Source organism: Drosophila nasuta, chromosome X, assembly GCF_023558535.2.
Source record: "Drosophila nasuta strain 15112-1781.00 chromosome X, ASM2355853v1, whole genome shotgun sequence".
Taxonomy (NCBI): domain Eukaryota; kingdom Metazoa; phylum Arthropoda; class Insecta; order Diptera; family Drosophilidae; genus Drosophila; species Drosophila nasuta.
This window is the reverse complement of record NC_083459.1, coordinates 11,400,492-11,423,321: the sequence shown is the minus strand read 5'-3', so window position 1 is coordinate 11,423,321 and position 22,830 is coordinate 11,400,492. Positions and strand designations below refer to the sequence as shown.

The 22,830-nt window shown below is 42.4% G+C and overlaps 4 protein-coding genes and 1 pseudogene across 13 annotated transcripts in view; 4 read left to right on the top strand and 1 right to left on the bottom strand.

The window, feature by feature from the left end:
• LOC132797031 (Ca(2+)/calmodulin-responsive adenylate cyclase) overlaps positions 1-12,425 on the top strand; it is a 50,410-nt gene extending 37,985 nt beyond the window's left edge. For 2 of the 10 annotated variants that reach the window (XM_060808447.1, XM_060808448.1), the window contains exons 8-17: positions 414-698; positions 1,505-1,978; positions 2,476-2,657; positions 2,728-2,838; positions 2,961-3,201; positions 4,071-4,437; positions 4,517-5,781; positions 7,152-8,389; positions 9,047-9,756; positions 9,824-12,425. In XM_060808447.1, the coding sequence (XP_060664430.1) occupies positions 414-698; positions 1,505-1,978; positions 2,476-2,657; positions 2,728-2,838; positions 2,961-3,201; positions 4,071-4,437; positions 4,517-5,781; positions 7,152-8,389; positions 9,047-9,756; positions 9,824-10,236 (5,286 nt within the window). In that variant the 3' untranslated portion in view covers positions 10,237-12,425. Of the gene's footprint in view, positions 1-413; positions 699-1,504; positions 1,979-2,475; positions 2,658-2,727; positions 2,839-2,960; positions 3,202-4,070; positions 4,438-4,516; positions 5,782-7,151; positions 8,390-9,046; positions 9,757-9,823 lie in introns of those variants that run through there. The other 8 variants (XM_060808453.1, XM_060808452.1, XM_060808449.1 and 5 more) reach the window with 8 other exon arrangements.
• Positions 12,426-12,910: 485 nt separating this feature from the next.
• Positions 12,911-13,628, top strand: LOC132795600 (ribosome maturation protein SBDS-like; annotated as a pseudogene).
• On the bottom strand, positions 13,621-16,266 carry LOC132797033 (IST1 homolog). Its single transcript, XM_060808459.1, is given in 6 exon segments — positions 13,621-13,988; positions 14,088-14,147; positions 15,022-15,072; positions 15,168-15,900; positions 15,971-16,074; positions 16,076-16,266. Coding segments are annotated over 6 exon segments (1,254 nt in total). The 5' UTR covers positions 16,154-16,266; the 3' UTR covers positions 13,621-13,760.
• Positions 16,267-17,431: 1,165 nt separating this feature from the next.
• Positions 17,432-19,434, top strand: LOC132795598 (uncharacterized). Its single transcript, XM_060806395.1, has 3 exons — positions 17,432-17,560; positions 18,801-18,975; positions 19,016-19,434. Exons 1-3 carry the CDS (start codon positions 17,432-17,434, stop codon positions 19,432-19,434), a joined length of 723 nt encoding a protein of 240 aa, XP_060662378.1.
• A 244-nt stretch (positions 19,435-19,678) lies between these two features.
• Positions 19,679-22,339, top strand: LOC132797032 (uncharacterized). Its single transcript, XM_060808458.1, has 5 exons — positions 19,679-19,860; positions 19,967-20,085; positions 20,149-20,365; positions 20,429-21,789; positions 21,853-22,339. The coding sequence occupies exons 1-5, from the start codon at positions 19,848-19,850 to the stop codon at positions 22,192-22,194; spliced, it is 2,052 nt and encodes a 683-aa protein (XP_060664441.1). The 5' UTR covers positions 19,679-19,847; the 3' UTR covers positions 22,195-22,339.
• Positions 22,340-22,830: the final 491 nt, after the last annotated feature.

Genomic DNA, 22,830 nt, shown 5'->3' with positions numbered 1-22,830 from the left:
CCGTTGCTGTTTCTGTTTCCGTTGAGTTTCGTTCATTTTCAAAAACTATTTCGTTAAATCCTGCGACTTTTGTCGATTATTGTTTCTCCCTTCTATATGTTATATATATACTATATATATGTTATTTTTGCCCCGTTTGTTACGTTATTTTTATGCTATTTCCTCCCTTCTCGACTTTTACACATACTATATCTATATACCATGCTCTTTAACCTTCCTTAACCATTTAAAACTATCGTATCGTTAACGTTTGTATTTTTGCCATTATTTAATTTAAGTACTATTTACTCTACTTACTTCTTTCTTCTACTACTTCTACTTCTACTTCTTCTTCTACTACAAAATAATACTATGTATACAACAAAAAAAAACTATATATATAAATATATATACTATATATATCTCTGATCTAGGTGATACGTCTACAGAAAATCTTGCATGCTACCCCGCCACCGCACAGCATGGGCTATGGCAGCGTCGTCGGCAGCAGCAGCAGCAGCGGCGGCGTCGGCGGCACCAGCGGTGGCGGTGGTGGTAGCAGCGGTGGTGTCAATGTCGGTCTTGGTCTCGGTCTCGGTGCCGGTGCCGGTGCCGGTAGTGTTGGGGGGGGCAGTGTTCAAGTGACCGTAGGCACGAGTCCCAATTCAACAGCGAGTACGATTAGTCGCATACATAGGCACAATCACAAGAACAATAAAGTGAGCAGAGCAACAAGCAGCAACAAAAATCAAAAATCAAAAAAACTCTCTTATTTCTTAAACATTATGTTCTTACAATTTTCGTTTTGTTTCTTTCACAATCGTTCATTTGTTCAATCGTTCACTTGTTCCGTCGTTCACTCGTTCAATCGTTCAGTCGTTCTTCGTTCAGTTCAGTTTTTGTACTCTACTGTAATGTATTTGCTTTCGTTCATACTTTTTCGTTCAGTATGTGACATTGTCAAGTTTTTGTGTTGCGTGCTGCGTTCAGTTTTATTTGTTATCTGTTTTATGTTACTCGTTATGTTTTCATTTGCTTTCGTCAAGTTTCATGCTTTCTGTGACTGTTGGGCGGGTCGCCGTACTAATTGTGCTTCGTTAAGTTCTTAAGTTGAATGTGCGCTGTCATGTCTCGTCCAGTTTTCGTTAAGTTTGTTCGTTCATATTCTGCATGTCACACAACGACACACACTCACACACCTGCACACCTACACACATGCATACATACACACATACAGCTCTGCTCTCAACTGCATGTCCTAGCTACAGCTACAGCTCCAGCTACAGTTCCAGTTCCATTTAGTGTACACAAGTACTTAGCAGTACTTTCTCTTTATCTCTCTATCTCTATCTCTTTATATCTCTTTCTTCGATCTAGAAAGCAAGCGCCATTAGCAAAAATTAAAAAAAGAAGAAAAGAACCCATCACAATATTGAGTATTAATAAAGCACTAATTTCACCTATTTTCTTTTGCTCTTTCCTCCCTTGCCCTCTACCCATTCTCTCTCTCTTTCGCCATCTGCAGTCACAGTCAAAGGTCGCGGACAAGTTCAAGCGACCCTTCCGCAAGCGTCACTCGGTTGCCGCCCATCATCAGCCCACAAATCGGGTGAATCGCTTTCTCTCGCAGGCGATCAATGCTCGCTCCGTGGATTGCGACAAGTCGGAGCATGTGGATCGTTTGACGTTGCGCTTCCGGCAAAGCGACAAGGAGCGTGAATACCACAAGGATTTCGATTTGGGCTTCACCACAGCCATGGGTTGTTCGTTGCTCCTGCTGATCCTTGGCGCTGCCTTGCAGGTGACTGCTCTGCCGCGCACTTTAATCCTGTTGCTACTCTTCCTTACTGCATTCATTTGGGTGAGCGCCATACTGATGCTGTTGCTGGCCGTGCGCCTCAAGTGGATCATCTGGGATATTTCCGAGAGCTTTACGCTGCGCATGGCCATCACCATATTTACCATCATACTTATCTACTCCGTGGGCCAGGTGAATGTGGTAAGTCGATTTCCTAAATGATCTTATATATAAAAGTGATTATAAACGTACACCCCCAAAGGTAAGAGCTAGGAGGCTGCAAAGTTTGCATAGATTAGTTTGCATGATTTCGTCGTGCAATAAAGTTAGATTTTCAATATTCCCACTCTAACAATTTTAAGTCCTTTGACATGATTTCCACCGGAAATGATATGTACCCAAAGTTAGAAAAGCCTTACACATTATTTATGTATAGAGCGGGAGGCTGCAGTGAGAAACTTCAATCTTTATAGTAGTGCTACGAACTTAGCGTTAAAATAAGAGAACATAATTGAAGAATATTATATTTTAGTTGCGAGACAAGCCGAAAAGTTTGTTGAACAAAATAAATTGTAATACAATAATAAACATATGATAATAATGAACAAAAACTTTCCCGCAGCAAATTAAAGTTCTAATTTTGAATGAAATTTACAAATTTCGGAACTAAACTCACAACTTCCTTTCATATTTCACAGTTTACTTGCGTCTCGGATCATCCCTGCTCGGGCAACATGAGCACCTCGGACTTCCAGGGCCTGGACATGGATTTGCCAGCATTGATAAGCAAGCAACACGATGCGCATCGCAAATGCTCGCTACCACAATATGTCTCCTTGTCAGCGGCGTTTGCCTTTCTCTCCGTCTCTGTGTTTCTCAGGTGAGTCTTTCGCAGGGTGGCGTGAGATTTCGATTTATTGATTGGATTACTGGTGTTTTTTGCTTTGCAGATTACCGATTATATTCAAGTCGCTGCTCGTGCTTGGCATGGGCACCATCTATGGCCTGTTTATTGAGCTGTCTCACCAAAATATCTTTGAATGCTACGACACCATCGTAAAGTAGGTGTCCAGTTCAATTCCGTCCTTCCATTGACCCACTTAAATATCGTCACGACTAACCCACATTTAATCATCGATTGCCTTTGTTTTTTTTGTTGTCTTCTTTGATTTTGATTTTGTAGAGCTTCCATTCCGCTTCATTTGATCTCGATGGCGCGCATTGTCATCTTTATGATTGCGATACTGGTGCACGGACGTTTAGTGGAAGGAACAGCGCGTCTGGACTTTCTGTGGCAGCTGCAGGCGTCGCAAGAGAAGAAGGAGATGGATGTGCTGCAGGAGTCGAACAAGCGCATTCTGCACAATTTGCTGCCCGCTCATGTGGCTGCACATTTCCTCGATGCACAATTTCGCAACAACATGGTAAGAGTGTGAATGACACCATGACTGACTAACATCCTGACTGACTGACTGACTGACTAACTAGCGTTCTAAATGAGCCTCTCATTAATTGATTGACACCATTAACGATATCGTAAGCTAACTGACTGTCCAACATTCTCACATCTTCACTGAGGTTTTTTTATAAGCCTCTAACCAACTGAATGAAGACCATTAAGAGATATCGTAGGTGATTGACTGACTTACTAATATCCTGACTAACTGACTGACTAGCGTTCTAAATGACCCTCTCATTAATTGATTGAAACTATTAACGGCATTGTAAAGTACTGACTGACCAACTGGCTGAATGATTGACCTGCTAAATAAGCCTATTATTAACTGATTGACACCCTTAGCGACTTCCTAAGTGATTGACCGACTGACTGCCTAGCATTCTAAATGTGCAACTCATTAATTGATTAACTGACTGATTAACATTGTCTCATTTTGACTACGGTTTTAATAAGCCTCTCACTAACTGATTGACACCATTACCGATATTGTAAATGATTGACTGACTTACTAACACCCTGACTGACTGACTAACACACTACGTGAATCTCATACGAACTGATTGACACTATTAACAAAACACTGAATGGCTGACTAACTTACTAACATCCTGCCTGACTGACATTCTAAATTTTATTTAACTGATGGACACTATTAACGCCGTCGTAAGTGGCCGACTGACTAACGACCTCACATCAATTAGTGATGACTTTCCAAATTACACTCTCACCAACTGATTGATTGACAGCCTAACATCCTGACTGATTGACTGACTCACATCCTAAGCGATCCTCTCACTAACTGACTGACATTTCTCTCTTTACTCTCCTGTTCAGGAGCTCTATCATCAGAGCTATGCCAAGGTAGGCGTCATCTTCGCCAGTGTGCCCAACTTTAATGAGTTCTACACCGAAATGGATGGCTCCGATCAGGGCCTGGAGTGTTTGCGTCTGCTGAACGAGATCATCGCCGACTTCGATGAACTGCTCAAGGAGGATCGCTTCCGGGGCATCGACAAGATTAAGACCGTGGGCAGCACGTACATGGCAGTCGTAGGTCTCATACCCGAGTACAAGATACAGCCAAACGATCCCAATTCGGTGCGTCGTCACATGACCGCACTGGTGGAGTATGTGAAGGCGATGCGTCTATCGCTGCAGGAGATCAACAGTCACTCGTACAACAACTTTATGCTGCGTGTCGGTTAGTCTAACTAATATGCACACATATAGTGTAGAAATTGAAGCACACACATTGACATTGACATTCATTCTGATTTTAGGCATCAACATTGGTCCTGTGGTTGCTGGCGTGATTGGAGCACGCAAGCCGCAGTATGACATCTGGGGCAACACGGTGAACGTGGCCAGCCGCATGGACTCGACGGGTGTGCCCGGTTACTCGCAGGTGACGCAGGAGGTGGTCGACAGTCTGGTTGGATCGCACTTTGAGTTTCGTTGTCGCGGCACCATCAAGGTGAAGGGTAAAGGCGACATGGTCACCTATTTCCTGTGCGACAGCAGCAGCAATGCCCTCAACGGCGAGGTGCGCAATGCGATGATCAGCAGTCGACCGACAACGGGTGCAGCGACAGCGAACGACACATTGAGCCAGGCTGGTGGACTGCATCCAGCTGAGTACTATCAAAAGGCGTCGCAGTTCCAGGAGAATCGCCTCAACACGGACACGTACAGCAAGAAGGACAACGGGCATCTGTACAATGTGGTGGGCGAGGAGCAACAGTTGCTGCTGCAGCACCAGCATCAACAGCAACAGCAACCGCTGCCCGCGCCCCCAACCGCCGTGCATCATCATCTGCATCAGCAGCAACAGCAGCGACTCAACAGCAAGCTGCAGAAGCAGCCATTTATGGCAAACGGGGGATTGCCCAACATACGGGAGAACGGACACAATGGGGAGATACATTATGTGCCGCCGAATCTAACGATGGCGCCCATCACAGCAACAGTCACGGTTGTGGCACAGCAGCAGCAGCAGCAACAACAGCAGCAGCAGCAGCAGCAACAGCAGCTCCAACTCCAGCACCAGCTCCAGATCCAGCACCAGCTCCAGCTCCAGCACCAGAACCAGCACCAGTCCATTCCTTCGGTAATGTTGCGCGAATTCAATATAATTGAGAATCCGAACACCGGTGGCCGGCAACAGCAACAGCAGACGCAGCAGCAGCACCAGCTGGAGCAATTGTCGTCGGCACCGCGTCCCCATGCACATCTGCAACACCTTGGCAGCAGCCTAGATGCTGCTGCTGCCGCTGGTGGTGGGTCAGGCGGCATTGGGGGAATGGCGCTGACCGGCGATTGCTTCATGATGCCGCGGCGCGATCAGCTGCGCAGCTATGCACCGCCGGCACCGGCGATGCCCCTTAATAACCAGCATGGCCAGCATCATCCACTGCATCATCAACTGTATCACCAGCATCAGCATATGAATCAGCATCAGACACCATCGTCCACCAGCCTGGGCTATGGCAACTGCCGTGAGAGCGAGCCGCTATTGCATGCCAGCAGCGTCGCGCCGGTAGCCAAGGTGAGTGATGACGTTGACCTCATGATCTGGAGCAAGGAGATACTTCTCTGAATGAAGCTCCAGCTCCTGCTCCTGCTCCTTCTCAAAAACCAACCAAACTGCCAATCTGCCCAAAGTCAAAGCCAAAAGCCAGCCAGCCAGCCAAACCCCGAAGCAACTCAGCAACCCAAAAAAAAGAATTAAAAACATCCTTCAACAATTGCAAAACCCATCCTTCATTTGTAACTAATCCAAGGCATGCTCAATGCGTTCATCTGTAAACATGTGTGTATATGTGTGTGAGGGATACTGTCTTTATACAGACAAATATCAAGAATTATGCATTTTATGTTAATTGAACATTTCGCTAAACTTAGTCGAAGAGTACTTACATTTTCTTTGAATGTTTTGCAAGTAATATTTTAAGGGAGTTTCCTAATATGTAATTGAAAGTTTTGCAAATAGTATTTAAGGGAATTCCATTAATTTTAATTGTATCTTGTGCAATTAATATTTTAAGGGAATCACCTCATTTTTGAGTCAATGTTTTGCAAATAATATTTAAGGGGAATTCCATAATTTTAATTAAATATTTGCCAAATAATATTTAAGGAAATTCCATAAATATGCAGGCTTTTATTTACAATTGAATTTGTTTACAAAATATGTGTCAAAACATTTCAAACTAATTAGCAAGTTCTTACCTACACACTCGACTCGAATAATTCAATTTGCTTGCACTTGTTTAAAGAGTTTGAAATGCCTTTTGACGCATAAATTAATCTATTTTAAGCGTATTTCGTTCGAAGAGTTTGAAATGTGTTTTTGAGGTACTTCTAATTCTAAATGTAGTGTTTAAATAAATTGATTTTAAACGTATTTATTATAAGCTTTTTAGACAAGTTTTGCTAGTTGCTTAAAATCATTTAAAATGTACAAATTTTATATATGTTAGTTATTTAGGAAATGTCTTCGCTAAGAAATCTTTCAAATCGATTTAAGTGTAAGAACTTAAGATTTCTAGTTGATCGATATAAAATATGATCAGAGTTAAGCTACTTTATCTACATATTTCCTCACACACATACACACACAGCTAATGGTCGTATAAGATAATTGTATTTATTGGCGATTTGTGCGAATGTTTCCACCTACTTTTCTCTTCATCCCTCAACTATTATGGTATTATATACAAATCATACATATTTTTTCGATGATGTTTTTGTCGATGAATAAGTATCTATCTATCTATCTATCTATATATATATATATATATCTGTGTGTCTCTAACTGTGTATTCCACTCTTTGCATGATGTCACCCTCAAAAACTCGCCCTTCGCCTCGCCTCGCCCTCAACCCACAACTCACACAACTAACAACACGTATGTAGATCATGCCCATGCAGCATGCGCCAAAGTACGAGCCACCACGTTACACCTGTCCCAACTCCATGTTGTCACTGCAGCAGCAACAACAGCAGCAGCAGCAGCTTGAACTGGTCCCGCAACAACACCAACAACAGCAGCAACAACAACAACGTCAATACGCACTTTACTCGCAGCAGCCGCCGCTGCCGCAATTACCGCCAAAGCCGGCGATGCGCAGCTATTTGAAGCCGCTGCCCAAGCTGCCGACAGACATTGAGGAGAGTCGCGAGATGTCATCGACCGATGATCTCAGCTCGCGACCGCATTCGCCATCGATGAGCAGCTCCGATGAAAGCTACTCGAAGACCACCGAGGGCGAAGGCGATGCCGATGAGGATTCGCCACGCATCAATGGCGGCCACCTGCAGCGCAATGGGATCGGGATCGGACTTGGACACGGATTTGGGCACGGCAATGGCATTGCGATGGGCTACAATGTGCCGCATGGGGCACGCGTGAATCCGTTGCAATGGCTCTATCCCTGCGACATACAAGTGGATCCCACCTCGCCGGTTGTGGACATGGCGCAGCTGCGCGACTTTGACCTCAGCTCGACGACCGAAAGCCATGGCCAGCAGACGACCAGCAATACGACGAGCAATACACAGCACAAGGGCGACAGCTGCAACAGCTTTGACTATCAGAAGACGACGACGGCAACGGCGGCGACAGCGGCTGCTAATGGAGTGACAAATGGAGCAGCAACAGCAGCTGCTTCTGCAACGAAGTCACCGTTTGAACGCGAGTTGCAACGGCTGTTGAACGAATCGTCGCGAGCCCGCTGTATGGCAGCAGCAACCACGACAACAACGGCAGCAGCCACCAATTCGGAGCACACCACCAGCAATTGCAGCAGCCGGCACAACGTTGACTTGAGCTATTCGGCCAGCAACAGCAAACTGAGCTCGATCAATGGCCATGGACAGAGTCTGGGCAATGGCCAGGCCGAAGGTGGTGGCGGTGGCTCCAGCAGCAATGGGAATCTCAGTGGTGGCAGCAACTCCAACAGTGGTAACAACAACAACCATCACAAGGATCAACAGCAGCAGCAGCAGGAGCAAGAACTGCTTGCCATGGCGATGCAAGTGACAAGCAAACAGCTGCCGATGAGCAATAGCTTCATGATTTCCAAGCATCCCGTTGGCCTCGAGGCCATCAAGGAGATAACGCGCCACAAGAATCCCTCAGAGTCCAGTCAAATGTGAGTAACTGCTTCATAGCCAAATCATTCAATTTCATTTAATCGATCGCAACATTCACACTTCATGTGTATCTAATCTTAAATATTCGTTCATCATTTGCCATTGCTTTTTGCTTTTACTTCTTGGTATTATTTCCCTTGGTACTAAAATAGTTTGTCGGATGTGTATAGCATTCTTTGTATTTATGTAATTTTAGTTATTTATCTAATAGTTTCCTCATGATTAGTTATTTAGTTTATTTGATTAAATTCCTGATAAGAAGGAAGATTTCTAAACTATTAAAATATTCAAAACATGCAACTTTGCTTTAAGCTACTTAAGACGATTTCAAATCTATTTTCTAATTTCTTCTTCATGTTTTTATATTTGTAAATGTAGCTTGGTTTATTGAGTTACGTTTTTAAGTATCTATGCTAAAAATTGTATAACAAATCGATGCCTAAAAAAGAAGATTTCTAAGTGATATAGTTTAAAATCAATATTTACTATTTAAACCAAAAAATCTTGATATGCTCTTTTTCTAATTTCACTTTCGAAACCAACAAACCAACAATTTTTTACAACAATTAAAAACAAATGAAGAGTTTGCTTGTAGACAATTAGAAATAGTTAAAAAAGAAGTTTAAGAAACTTATTTGTTGCTTTGATTTTTGCAGGCAAACATCGGATACGGAATCGTGCGAGATTCTGCACGAGAATCGCAACCAGATGCATGCGCTGGCCATGCTGGAGCTGCATGCGGCCAAAGAGCAGCATCAGCAGCAGCAGCAACGTTGCCATCGTCAGCGACCGCGCTCCAAGGAACTGCAGCACAGCTATGAGAGCTTGGACAGGCTGGATGGGGCTCTGTCACAGCAGCAGCTATCGCAGCAGCAGCAACAGCAGCAGTCGCAGCAACAGTCACAAAGGCCGCGTCATCACCATCATCATCATCATCACCAGCAGCGACAACAGCAGCAACAACAGCAGGCGCGCTACAATCACGTGGAGCAGGAGGAACGCGATGATACCGAGGACAACCTGGCCGATGAGGAGTTCGAGGATGATGAGGTGAGCCATGATGTGCGTCAGAAGCGATTGCTGCAGAGCGAGCACAACAAGCTGAAGAACGACAAGCAACAGCAGCATTCGCTGGTGCACAATGTGGAACTGGAGCAGGAGCAGCAGCAGCTGGAGGAGCAGCACAGGGAGCGAGAGAGGGATAGGGAGACAGCGCCGCTGGCCAATGGCAGTATGCGGCTAGAGGCGAATGTGATAAACGATGAGCTGAAGTATGGAGCACATCATAACCACCAGTCCATGGACTCCAATCCGTTGGAGAGCCAATCGGAATGGTCGGACGATGATTGCCGCGAAGAGGCCACAGGTGAGTATCTCAAAAGTATCTAATTTCAAGTAGATAGTAATTGTGTGTTGTCAACGTGTCTTCAAAGGCGGCGCAGAATCAACGGGTTACATTACCGATGAGCCTGGCCTGGAGAATATCTCGTTGTTGAACGAGGCGGGACTGACGGATGCCGAGGGCGCCTTGTCGGATGTCAATTCGCTGTACAATGCACCGGATGTGGATGACACCTCGGTGTCGAGTCGGGCCAGCTCGCGCCTGCTCAGTCTCGACTCGCTGAGCGGTCTCTACGATTGTGATCTGGACTCCAAGCATGAGCTGGCCATTGTGAATGCCTCGCACAAGATAACCAGCAAGTTTGGTCCTCCGCTATCGCCGGCACAGCAACAGCAGCTGCCGACAGCAGCTGGAGCAGCAACAACTGGAGCATCACAGCAACCAGCAGCGCAGTCGCCGCAACAGCAGTCACAACAGCAGCAGCAACAGCAACAGCAAAGTTAAGGGAATGTACTTAAAGGAGAGAAAGAGGAGAGGAGACCCGCACTCAAACGTTGTTACTGCTATATGCAAATGGTGTCTATTAATTTACAATATAACTACCACAAAAAGTTAGTTGTTAGGAACTCACAAACATACACAGACACTCACACACACTAATATACATATACATATATATATAAACTATATACATATATATTTATGCATTGTACAGGAAGGAAAACTGAGACGAGTTACTTTGTTCTCAAGGTTGCTTTCCATTTCAAACTACTTATGTAGTTTACAGCACTCTCTTTACGTATAAGATCAGTTTTTTTTTTCTTCGCGTGGTCTAGCCCGTTCTTAGGTATTATATATGTACATAGTATATACAAAAAACACACACACAAAATATATATATATAAATATATAAAGAAAATGAAATATAGACATTGGTTAACGCAAATTGGCCCAGTTAAATGTTCCAGTTGACGATCGAGCAAAACGCAAAACTAATTGCAAACTTGAATTCAAATATACTTCAAGAATATATTATGCAAAACAAAAAAGAATTTAACAAAAATGTGTATGTATATGCGTTTTTAGATTTAGTCGGTAATACATCACAATTATCATTCTGAACGATATGTGGATAATTGAAATTCATTTGTGCGCTTAGCCTCTTTAAGATATAATTTGCTCATTTGTTATACTACTTATACTTAATCGTACATCATAAGCACATAATTTAATATGTATACCTGTATGCCTATATATTATTTAATAATCGAATAAGCAAAAAAACAGATCGATAGTGAACTACAACAACAATTTGCATGACACGTTGTAAATAAAGCGAAATATTATAAATATTTAATCGAGAATCTTCAACTTTCAACTTGTACTCACACATACTTGGCACAAAAAAAAACAGTTTTCTTTTCGAAATATCAAGAATGAATATTAACCTTATGTACTATGTAGTAAATGTATTCATTCATTTATAAACAGATTTGTTTAACGCCAAGCGTCATGTGCCATTTAACGTATCATACTTTTAAATGCTGCGCTAAAGTGTTTGCCTACTTTCAGGCGCCGCTCGCACACTTTCTGTATATACACACACATACAAACATTCCTAGTTACCATTTACATTGCTTACTTAATGTACTCTTCATTAGTTGCACTTAAGCAAAGTACAGCTTATGCGTAACAGGTCGAAAAGGCTTTGAGTCAATTTTTTGTTGGCTGCCGCACAATTTTCGCAGAATTTCCACACGCAAAGGTTTTCCTCATTTGCTCTGCAAAGCAAGCATTTCTGATTTGTTTCAAGTGAAACCATCCACAGAGAGTGGTTAATCCCATTATGATTCATAATTACTAGCAACTGAAAGGCAATTGCATAGATATAATTCTATCTCTACACTGTCTTGTGATGCCCCTTCAAAGAAATCGTACAACAAATACAAAAGCAAAACTAAACAGATAAAACAATAAATAAAGAACAACCGTGACAAAAAATAAAAAGCAAAGATTATAGAACATATGTATGTATATGGAGAAATAAACCATATTTTCTGTGTACAATTTAACAAGATGGAGATGAAGAAGAGGAAGATCGTTGAAGATAGCGAAGCAAACTAAATGACATAAATAACTAGAAACAAAACAAAAAGATGATGAAAAAACAGCCCACAGATTTACTTATATGCAGACCATAAAAATATTATATGAAAATGAAAAATTACTCAGACAAAAATATATATACACACGATAAATACCTAATTACCTATATAGTATATAGTAAGCAGAACCAGAAAGAGAGTCAATGCAAAACATAGCAAAAGAATGATTAAAAATTAACAGAGCGATATAGAAAGAGATAGCAAGAGAAAGAAGGAAAGAGAGAGAGAGAGAGATATGCAAGCTTAAGGCATGATATTTATTTTTCTGTACCGAATTGCAAATGAATGATATCTACATATGTATCTACAACAAATATAAATATAATAAATGGATTTATGAATATATTATATACATATATGTATATCTTCCACAATGGAGATTGTAAGAGCAAAATGAAAATCCTTGTGGCCTCATCTCTACTATACACATACATATATACATGTGTATGTATGTATGTATATGGCTGAGTACGGCGAAAACACAATTAAAGACCCATAATAAAATCTTACAAATACGTATAACTAAATGGCAGCATATCAAATATGTTACAAAATGTCAAGAGTTATTTATTTGGGAATGGGACTTTATGTTCTTATTAATAGAATTCATGGGGAAATGAACAAAGAGGGTATATATGTACACATATTTTTTACGTTATCCATTGCAGTTGTTTAATAATAGTAAGTCTTTCAGCATACCACTGCAAGAGCGCACAGCTTGAGATACCATCATGGAAAGCCAGCTAAAAAGAAAATCCCTTCGAAGGATTGCGAGTGTCATCTCGTTGATTGGGAGTTCGCGAAATACTCGACATTTCATCCAATAGTGACATCAAAGGATCAGTAAATCATGTTCAGTTATTATATTCAAATTTGAAACATTTTTCTTTGCGTTTTAGCAGCCAACCCAGTCAATGAATCGACGTCTGTGGTTTTCCCAGATGAAGAATCAGTTGAATCAGATGCGTTTCTTTACGACAGCCAATTGATGAAAATTAAAATGACAATTGACAATGAATCTGAGCCAAGCATATCCTATGACAGTAATGAAGAAACCTGCCTGCTACAAGAACAAAGTGTTATCCCATAGAATAATTTAAACTACGTGCTCGAAGTGCCAAACTAACTACGTCGTTGAACACACAGCGAGAAATACATCGATGAGGAAGTCCAAACACACACGATCTTTACAAATGTGTCCAAGGGCCAGGTGGCTAAGAAGGATGAACTGCAAAAGGCATTCGATCCCAAAGGAGAACTCCAAGTGTCGGAGAAGGAGCTATAAAGTGTCCTCAACTCACAGCTCAACAGTATCGTGAATAGCGTGGCAGCGCTGTGTTTGAATCCCGAAACACGACGTCCATATCTTGCATCGAAAAATCCCTTAAGGATGCAGACTTCTCCTTCAAGATGAACAAGAACCCCAAACAAAACACACTGGAGGTCATAAAAATGCTGCGCGAGCATTTGCCTATTGAGCGCTCAAGAATGAAGCTACGCGTAAGTTTTGCAGGCAAAGAAGGCGGCGGTAAGCTGAAGGAGAATGTCATCAAGTTGGCCAATAAAGTGGAACACGAAGAATGGGACGATGCAGCGCTGCTTCTGACATTGCTCATCGATCCGGGACAGTATCGTGTCATTGACGAACTCGTGCGCAACGAGACCAAAGGCAAAGGATTGCTGAAGCTGCTGGAACTTAAAGAAGTGGTGGAGAGCGATGAACTTTTCTAACATGTGATTACATTTAATAGTACATATGTATGTTATATATAAAAACCGGATACTTGTTATTTAACACGCCGAATGCATAAAGATAAAAAATTGTCGATTGAGCCCCAGGAAGCAAGATACATCGTTCACTCTTCACTTGCGTTTCTTGAGATTCTCGAAGCGACGCGACAGCTCATCGAAATCGATCTCGTCATCATCCTCCTTCTTTCCACTGCCACTGCCCGGAACATCGGGCAAATCATTGGGCACATTTGGGAGCGTTGGCAGATCCATCGATGGCGGCGGTGCGCTGGGCTGCTCACCAGCTCCAGCACCAGGCGGCAGCTTGGAGCGTGGTTGTGGTTTCGGTTTATTGGCATTCTGTGAAAAAGAATAACAATATTTACATGAAAAATCTTGTGAAATGCGAAAGGACGTTAAGCGTCATGCGTCGTCGTTGGTCAAGTGCGTGCCGCTGACCTGAAAGTTAGCAGGATTAATCGAGGAGTAACGTGGCGGCGGATCGTGCGGTTTGGGGCGCTGTTAACCAAAATAAGAATTCGAAATGAAATCATAAATAGTACGAAAATAAAGCAATGTTAATGAAGCGAAAACAAAGCAGGGGAAGGGGAGATAAAGCTGGCACAACGACAATGAATATGACTCATTATTCTCTGTTGGTTCTCTAACACTTACACGCACATGGAGACGTCACAGGGACAGATAGAGAGAAGACATCGGAGCAACGATGGAATTGAAGGGTTACAATGAGGGGAAAACAAAAAGCAAGTTAGTTTTAGGACCAAGTCCAGGCATATTGGATTCCTTTTTACTAAAATTATCGTATATTTGATTATCTATATATTACTTTATTATTATCATATCTGACTCATCATTTATTATAGTCATAATCAATACTAAATTCCCCTATGGTCAAGCAGGGCTTTCCCTATGAGCTTTATATGATTATAGTATAATAATTATGAATGAAACGGTGATAGTGCAGCGAAAGTTTTAGGCATTATTAATAGAAAGCCAAATTGCAGTTTATATACGAGTATTCAATTTCATTAATGTATACACTCACAAAAGCAATGATAATGAAAACCTTCTAACATCTAACTGCTAAAAGTCTATTTTATCAACAAAATCTAATCATGTGTACATTAAGGAATAACCAGAGTATATATACAAAATTTTGACATCAATCATAGGTCTATTGAATCGATCATCAAATTTCTTTCAAATGATTTTTGCAAAATAGAACTTTCCAATCAGTAGATTTATATATGGACGTAAAATATAATGCTATACCGCAAATGTCTCAATATTCTTCTTAAATATTCAGTTTTTTTTTTTAACATACGATAATTTTGGGAAAAAGCAATCACACTACAATGGGGAAGAAACCTACCAAAATATTTTCGTCCGGGCTGCCAGAGCCATCGGGCTCCTGAGTTTCGTGCTGTAATTAACGCAAATCATGCAGAGACATGCAAAATTACAGCCAAGAGGAGACTAACAAAGAGAGAAAGGGAATAAAGAAACCGGCATACTTACGTTAATGAAATTCGTATTCAAATCCTTTTCCTCGGCGCACTTGCTCTGTGATGGCGTTGACGACGATGACGGCTGATTTGGCGGTATGTTGTAGGCAAACGGCGGCGGCGGTTGCACAGGAGCTGGGCCCGCACAGGCGGCTGCTCCGCCACCTCCTCCTCCGCCACCACCTCCAAAGGGTGGATAATTAAAGGGTTTGCTAGTGGGCGGCGCTGGCATCTCGGGCAAATGCGGCATGGCCGGATAGCCAATGAAACCCATTTGTGGTGGCCCAGGTGGAGCTCCACCCGGTCCTCCACTGAGGTTATTGCGATCAGACAAATCAATGAGATGTGCCTGCTGATCGGGCTTTTCCTCCTGCATCACCTGTGGATCTGGCTCGAATTCAATGTTGTAGTTCTTGGCAATGGCAATCAAATAGTTCTCCACCAGCAGCTTGGGTGGCGCCTGCAGTGTGAGCTTGTGCATAAGCTTCTCGGACACATAATGATCACCAGTCGCAGTGCGTGAATGCTCTGCAAATTGTGGTCCATACTTGTGTATAAAGATGTCCGAGATTACTTTCAGCTCGGCAATGTCGCTTTGAAGACGGGGACACACCCATACCAGACTGGACACGGGCTCAGCGATGCCAGCGTCCAGTTCTTTCATTTGCTGAATGAGTCCGAAGCGAGCCAGCAACAGATCGCAATACATTTCCACGATTTCCATGGCCTCCACGAGGTAATCTTCCCTACAATGTATTTGTTTTTTGTTGTTAGCTACGTTAGGGCTGATTAGGGAAATCCCCTTTCTGCACATACCTTATGATGTGCTCAACACGAATCCTCGCACGCTCCGTTTTGCCTGTGGAAAGATAATCTGCGATCTCCTTTCGTGACTTTTGTGCCAGCTCCGATTTCTTTTTTCTCGAGCAACTTGAGACGATTCTGCGCCAAACGCAGATTTGTCTTTAGTTTATTATAATTGGGTCCGCTGGAGAACATTGTGTAGCTGCTCCTTCTTGCACTGAATTGTTTCTAATTATTTACTACGAGGTTTTTTTGCAGATGATTCACGAATTAACGACAAACAAAAACTGTTCGTGTGACGTCACGAACTGGAGCTGCCAACTAGGCGCACACAAAAATAGCTTATATTTAGAGCAATTATTACTACCAATTTCTTAGAAGAAATTAAAGAAATGCCATTTAATAAGAAGTTGTAATGAATTAGGTGAAATTATTAAAAACCCTTTGTAAATTATTGCAAATTAATTTTAAATTGCAAAACAATTGAACATTACAAACATTGTAATTACATTCCCAATAAATACTCATAAACTTAAAATATAAACCAATTAAAACAAAAGTTTTGGGCAAAACAAATAAAAACTAAATTGTATTTATCACAAATTAGTAATTTAAAATATCACGAGCTACCACAAATTTAAATAATCAGCGCATAGAGCTGCCAACTCGAATATTTGTCTGTAGCACCAATTTAGACCAAACTACTTCGCTGTGTGTTGTTGCTTTCGTCTTCCTCTTCACAATAATTTGCAAGAGCTGCGCGCTCCTTTCGCGCTGCACAAATCATAGTTAAAACCGACATCAACATTTAATTAACATTAATTTGCGTACATAGGAAACATTTAACAATGTGCACAATGTGTAATAAAAAGGTGCTAGTGTCGTATACGCGATGTGTCATTAAAAATGTGAAAATTAAGAAAACTCCAGTGATAAGTGGCTTTCAGTCTTTTAGTGGTACCACAATTGATACTCAGTGCCCTACATGCCAAATAATGGTATCCCTCTATATTAGACGGAACCGTACTAAAGGCAAACGTCGATAAAAATGGAGAACAAAACGCAGCACTGGAAAATGTTTGCGAACAGCTGACTCGATGAAGACAGCCGCTAGAGGGCGCGTCGAGCATATCGAACGCTGTGCGTTGGCATTGCCAACTGCAATAACTCCATGTTTGTTTGTGCCTGGTGCCTGCTTGTGTGTTTAAGAATAATAAAAGCGAATTTTCGTGCAAACGTCGTGGACATTTAATTAAATCCATCAGCATATATTAACACAAGTGCGAGTGTGTATATTTTAGAGTTGCAAGCAACACAACAAATTTGCTGGGTCTAAAACGATTAAATAGATAGAGCGACTGCGAACAGGAAAATTGCGCTGTTGCTTTGTGACGTCACAGACAACACACAACGCGCAGCATAAAATGGGTTATCGGAAATATCTTCCATTTATCTTATGTGTTGTAGTGCGCCATGGAACAGTATATTACCATTGAGGACATGGAGATGATGCCCGTTTTTACGGATCTGCAGATGCTGCAAGATGATCAGCAGCTAGTGTTCAACGATCAGCAGCAAGTGGTTTACCAAACAGCGGGACCAGTGCAGTATCAGCAACCACAGGCAATGGCAAGCGCAGGTCATTACATTACCCTTGGTGCTGATTTGCAACAACAGCAGCAACAACAACAACAACAGCAGCAGCAGGAAGTGCAACAACAGCAGCAAGTTGTCATGCATCATCAGGATCAGCAAGTTCATTATCAGCAGCAGCAGCAGCAACAAGAAGTGCAACAGCAGCAACAGTTGCATCTGGAGCAGCAGCAGCAACAATATGTACAACAGCAGCAACAACAACAACCCGCCATTCAACATAATCAGCAAAACTACTACACTTCTGATCAAGTGTTGCAATCGAATACAATTGTGCAACATGCCATCATACAGCAACTGCAACAGCAGCAACAGCAAAAGATGCAGCAGCAACTTCAGCAGATTGTCTACCGAATGACGACCACGCAACAACAACAGCGGCAGATAGTAAGTGTCTCACAACCTTTGACCCCTCAATTGAGCGTAAATTTGGGCATCAATTGCACTTAGTACAGACAAATCTTGTCAGCTTTGCAGCCTTCTAGCTCTTACTATTTGGTTGATATATTTATTTAGTTAGGCAGTGAGTCAGCGTAAATAATTTTGTTCATAATTAGCAAACAGTTTTACTTGGTTGTTTTGAGAAATTGTTCCAACATTTATTGCCTTATCCGTTATAGAAATAAACGTAGAATTGGGTCAGAAAATTATATACATTATAGGCTTTTTTAATCAATAAGCAAAGCAATAAAAATTTCATATAACAAAGATGACATCGCTTTTAAAGCATAATAATTTGCCAATTAAAAAACTAGTAATTTGTTGACTAGGTTTTGTTTCATGCTTGTCATATAATTACAATTATGTTTTGATTTGGGTTTTCACACAACTGTCTTCAGAATTAGTGTTAAAAATAACGTGCAATTTCTTTCTTGTTTTAATCTGTTCCTCCATATTGTTATTGGGCGAGGGCTTTATTGTTGCTTTGATGTAACTTATTGCTAGTATTGACGGTGTAGTGCTATATTTTCATTTCAACTCTAGAGAACTTTTATGTTTTACAATCTAGGAGGTATTCTCATTATTGACAAGTAAAACTTGCACAATAGAATTTTAAATTTCATTTATACTCTAGCTAATCTGTTACTTTTGCTCTCTCTTCAACAGCAGATGCTGAATAGTTTAACAGCTGACTGGACCTCCGGTCTTGATACAAGTGCCACAGCACCAGAAAATGATGTTGCGATAGGCAACAGCGATACCGCAGCAAGGCATCAACATACATTCGTACAACAATCGCTTGGTGTACACAACTTCGCCGCAGGAGCAGCAACAACAGCAACAGCACGTGCTGCGTAACGTGAAACAACAGCAGCAGCAACAGTTGCAGCTGCAAGCACAAACCGCACAAACTTGGTGCAGACGTGTGTTGTGCCACAGCAAACGAATAACGTGGTCTTTCAGCAAGTGCAGATACAGAAGACGCCTCTGCACCAGCAACAACAAGCGGTGCAGCAACCATAATTGGTGGCAACTACCGCCCAATTGGTACGCTCGCCATTTCGTGGCAAAACACAGCAGCAGCAGTTGCCGCCGGAGGAAGCGCCACCTTTGCGCCGTGCACAGGCAACATGCACGGCAGGGGCATGGCCGCCATTTGGGGCAGAATGACGCGTAGTAGACGTCAAGTAGCCGAAGTGGAAACCGTGTTGCTGCTGAGCAGTGAGGATGAAGCTGAACAGGATAATGACAGCGCTGTGAACAAGAGTAATGGCAATACTGCCTGCAATCCAATGCTGCCCGATATAAACGAGAAGGTCAGTAATAATACATCAAAATTAATAACTATGTACATGTTTATTTATTGTGCGATATTATCATGATATGCTTATGTTTTATTTACATACATTTAAATATGTACATTAAAATACATATATATGTATATATATTATAAGAAGTATCATCGTAATCTTCATGCACACATTCTTCATTCGTTTATGAATATTTGTGTTTGCATCCCTGTATAGCTAGCTAGCTATGCACACTATTTTTCGTTGCTGTTGGCAATGCTGCGTGCTTGTAGTTACGACCACAGATGGCGCTGCGGTACCACGCCATTTTTACTGTATGCGAGTGTGACGACAAAAAAGAAAGAAGAAGCGCACAACGCAGTCAACATACAAATTTACAATACTTTAATGATTGTAATGAATTTTAACAAAAACTGCAATTAAATAAATACTTGCAAACATTTCGACATTTACTGCATGTGTTGAGTGCCTACACGCAAAGCATTATGGACAACGATGGTGAGGCAGGCAATACAAGCAAAAAATATACACACCTTAGACGATATAAATGTGAACCACATGGAACACAATTAAAAATGCATTTTACACATTTTTTGGCTTGCAGATTTTGTGCGCGGCGATGTCACAGATCAATCGGATGCAGCCCAGGGCGAAGCATTCACCACAAAATTGAGTTGCAAGTGTCTGCGTCTGTTTCCATATCGCTTTGAAGTCACAGAGCCGGTAAGTGAAATAACACCATGATGTATATATAATATATATGCTAATAATGAGTTGGTCCTCAAGGTAAAATTCACGTCAAAGGGCGTGCGCATTGCGGGCATTCTGCCCAAAAAGGATACCAAGTTTGTGCTCCATATTTATAAGCGCGAAGTCATCAAGGTGATTGCTCATTTTGCCAGCTCGGAGAAGGCTCAGCCGCTGATCACACTCTACATGCTGAAGCGTTGCGCACAGTACGTGAAGACGCAGCTGCAGCTGCCTGACGATACAGCCAACGAACGTAAGTTCGCCAATAGTCTTCCTTCGATTTCCGTTCCATAAAAATATTGTTTTTATTCTTTAGAACTCGCTTTCAAGGGCAATGGCAGTTTGCATGAGCGTCGTTTGCTATTGGTGTTTGACAGCATTAACTTCTCGGCACGCGAAACCATCAAGGCCATGTTTAACTTTGTGGATGAGATCTCCTCAAGCGATGCAGCCGAAATCTTTGAACGCATCGCCGAATTGGATCGCAAGGAACTGGAGAAGACGAAACAAATGCCGCCAAGACAACTGCGTCCGGATGAACAAATCAGTCTGCTGATGTATCCCCCCAAAGGAACGGGTGGATTGTGCATACGCATGGAGGATTATATGTGCCTCACCAAGGAATCGTATTTGAATGACATCATCATTGATTTCTATCTGCTCTGGCTGCGCAATACGCTCATTCCTGAAAAGCTGCGCGATCGGACACACATCTTCAGCACCTTCTTTTACAAACGACTCACAACGCTGACGCGTGCCACGGACGTGAAGCTGACAGCGGCCCAGAGGCGTCATGCGCGTGTGCAGAAGTGGACAAAACTGGTGGATATCTTCGACAAGGACTTTATCATTGTCCCTATCAATGAGCAATCGCATTGGTTCCTAGCCATCATCTGTTTCCCATGCCTTAAAGGACCCGTTACCTATGATACTAATCAGCCGGTAGAGCCTCAGCAGCTGAAGCGACATCGTGGCAAGAAAGTGCCGATTGGCAACACAACTATCACATCGCTAGCGAAACGCGACTCCGTCACGTTGCCAACGATGCCCATCGACATTTGCCACATTGCCGACGATGAAAGCGAACGCGACGAAGCGGAAGGCGACGAAAGTGATATGGCATCTGAGGATAGCGAGAGCTCCAATTCACCCAAACGCGTCACCAATGACGATGTGCCGGCTGTGAAGCAGCCATTGATACTTATATTTGACTCGTTGGCGGGTGCTTCACGTAGTCGAGTGGTGGCAACGCTGCGCGATTATCTCACGTGCGAGTACAAGGTGAAGAAGCCGGATGCGCAAAAGCACATTTTCAACAAGGACAACATGCCGGGCCATTGTGTCAAGGTGCCACAGCAAAATAACTTTACCGACTGTGGTCTTTATCTGCTGCAGTATGTGCAGCAGTTCTTTAAGGAACCCATTAAGGATTATCGGCTGCCTATCAAGCAGCTGACTAACTGGTTCGATTATCTGACTGTGACCAAGAAGCGTGAGGATATTGCTCATCTAATACAGCAACTAATGGACGAGAGTAATAGTAATCAGCGTCTGATATTGCCTGTGATTGAGTTCCCCACGCTTAATGGGCAGCTGGTCGATTATCCCGAGAAGTCCGAAAGCGCCGAATTCGAGGAGGAAGAGGGACACGACGACGAAGAGTACGCTAGCGATGCGGTGAGTAAACTAAAGAGTAAATATAACGAATAAAAACTAATAACATTTAATTTGTAATGACAGCATGATGATAGCGCTAATACGGAGATGGAAGTGGATCCCACGTATGAAGAGTTGCAGACAGCAAAGGCTGCGACACAGTCGTCAACTGCAGCCACTGTGACCACAAACACGACCACGCCTCGAACCACCACAGCACGTCGTTTTATGCTAAAGCGTGGCTTGCAGAACGGAGCAGCAGGTAGTCCAAGCGGCGCCAATGGGGCAGACAACAACAATGACAACCAGTTGGAGCTGCAGTTGATCAGCTCGCCTAAAGCCGTCTCCTCACCGAGTAGTATGCTAAAGAATCGCATTGCTGGCATTGGTGTCGGCAGTTTGAAAATACGCAAGATTGAACCATAGCATCTGGGACCCGATCCCATTGCCGATATCCCGCCGTTGCAGTTGCTATAGCTGTTGCGTCCACTGTAAATAGGAAAGAGACATGAATAGATTTTTAATTTATAAATGCAATTACAATAACAAATGAATAAAATATTATGTACAAATAAATGCGAATTTTATTTGAATTAAGGATCCATTATCGTGATAGGTCACTAAAGCACGAATCTCTTTTACTTCTAATGCCCCGTTGACCGCCTTTGTCGAGAACCAGTTTGCGCAATGACTTTGATTCTGAAGAATTGAAAATAGTATGCGTATTAAAGCTGCTTTGCTTACGCTTGCTACGGTCTTTGCCATGTATCTGTGCCGTATATACATTGCAAGCTACATGGCACATGCAAAGTTGGGTTATGTTTACATGTTTACAGCAGCAGGTGGCTGAGGGTAGAGACGACGGAAGCAGATGCACGAATGACGAGCACAAAGCAAACGTCGAAAGACGCTCGCTTCACGCGTTGACAAAGCACATCAGCTGTTTTTGAAGAACACCATTGGAAACAGTCAAAATCCTATATATTTTCCAAATTGCAAATGTAAAATAATACAATATTTTAATAGATTAAATTACATTCATTATTATTGTGTACTTATTGC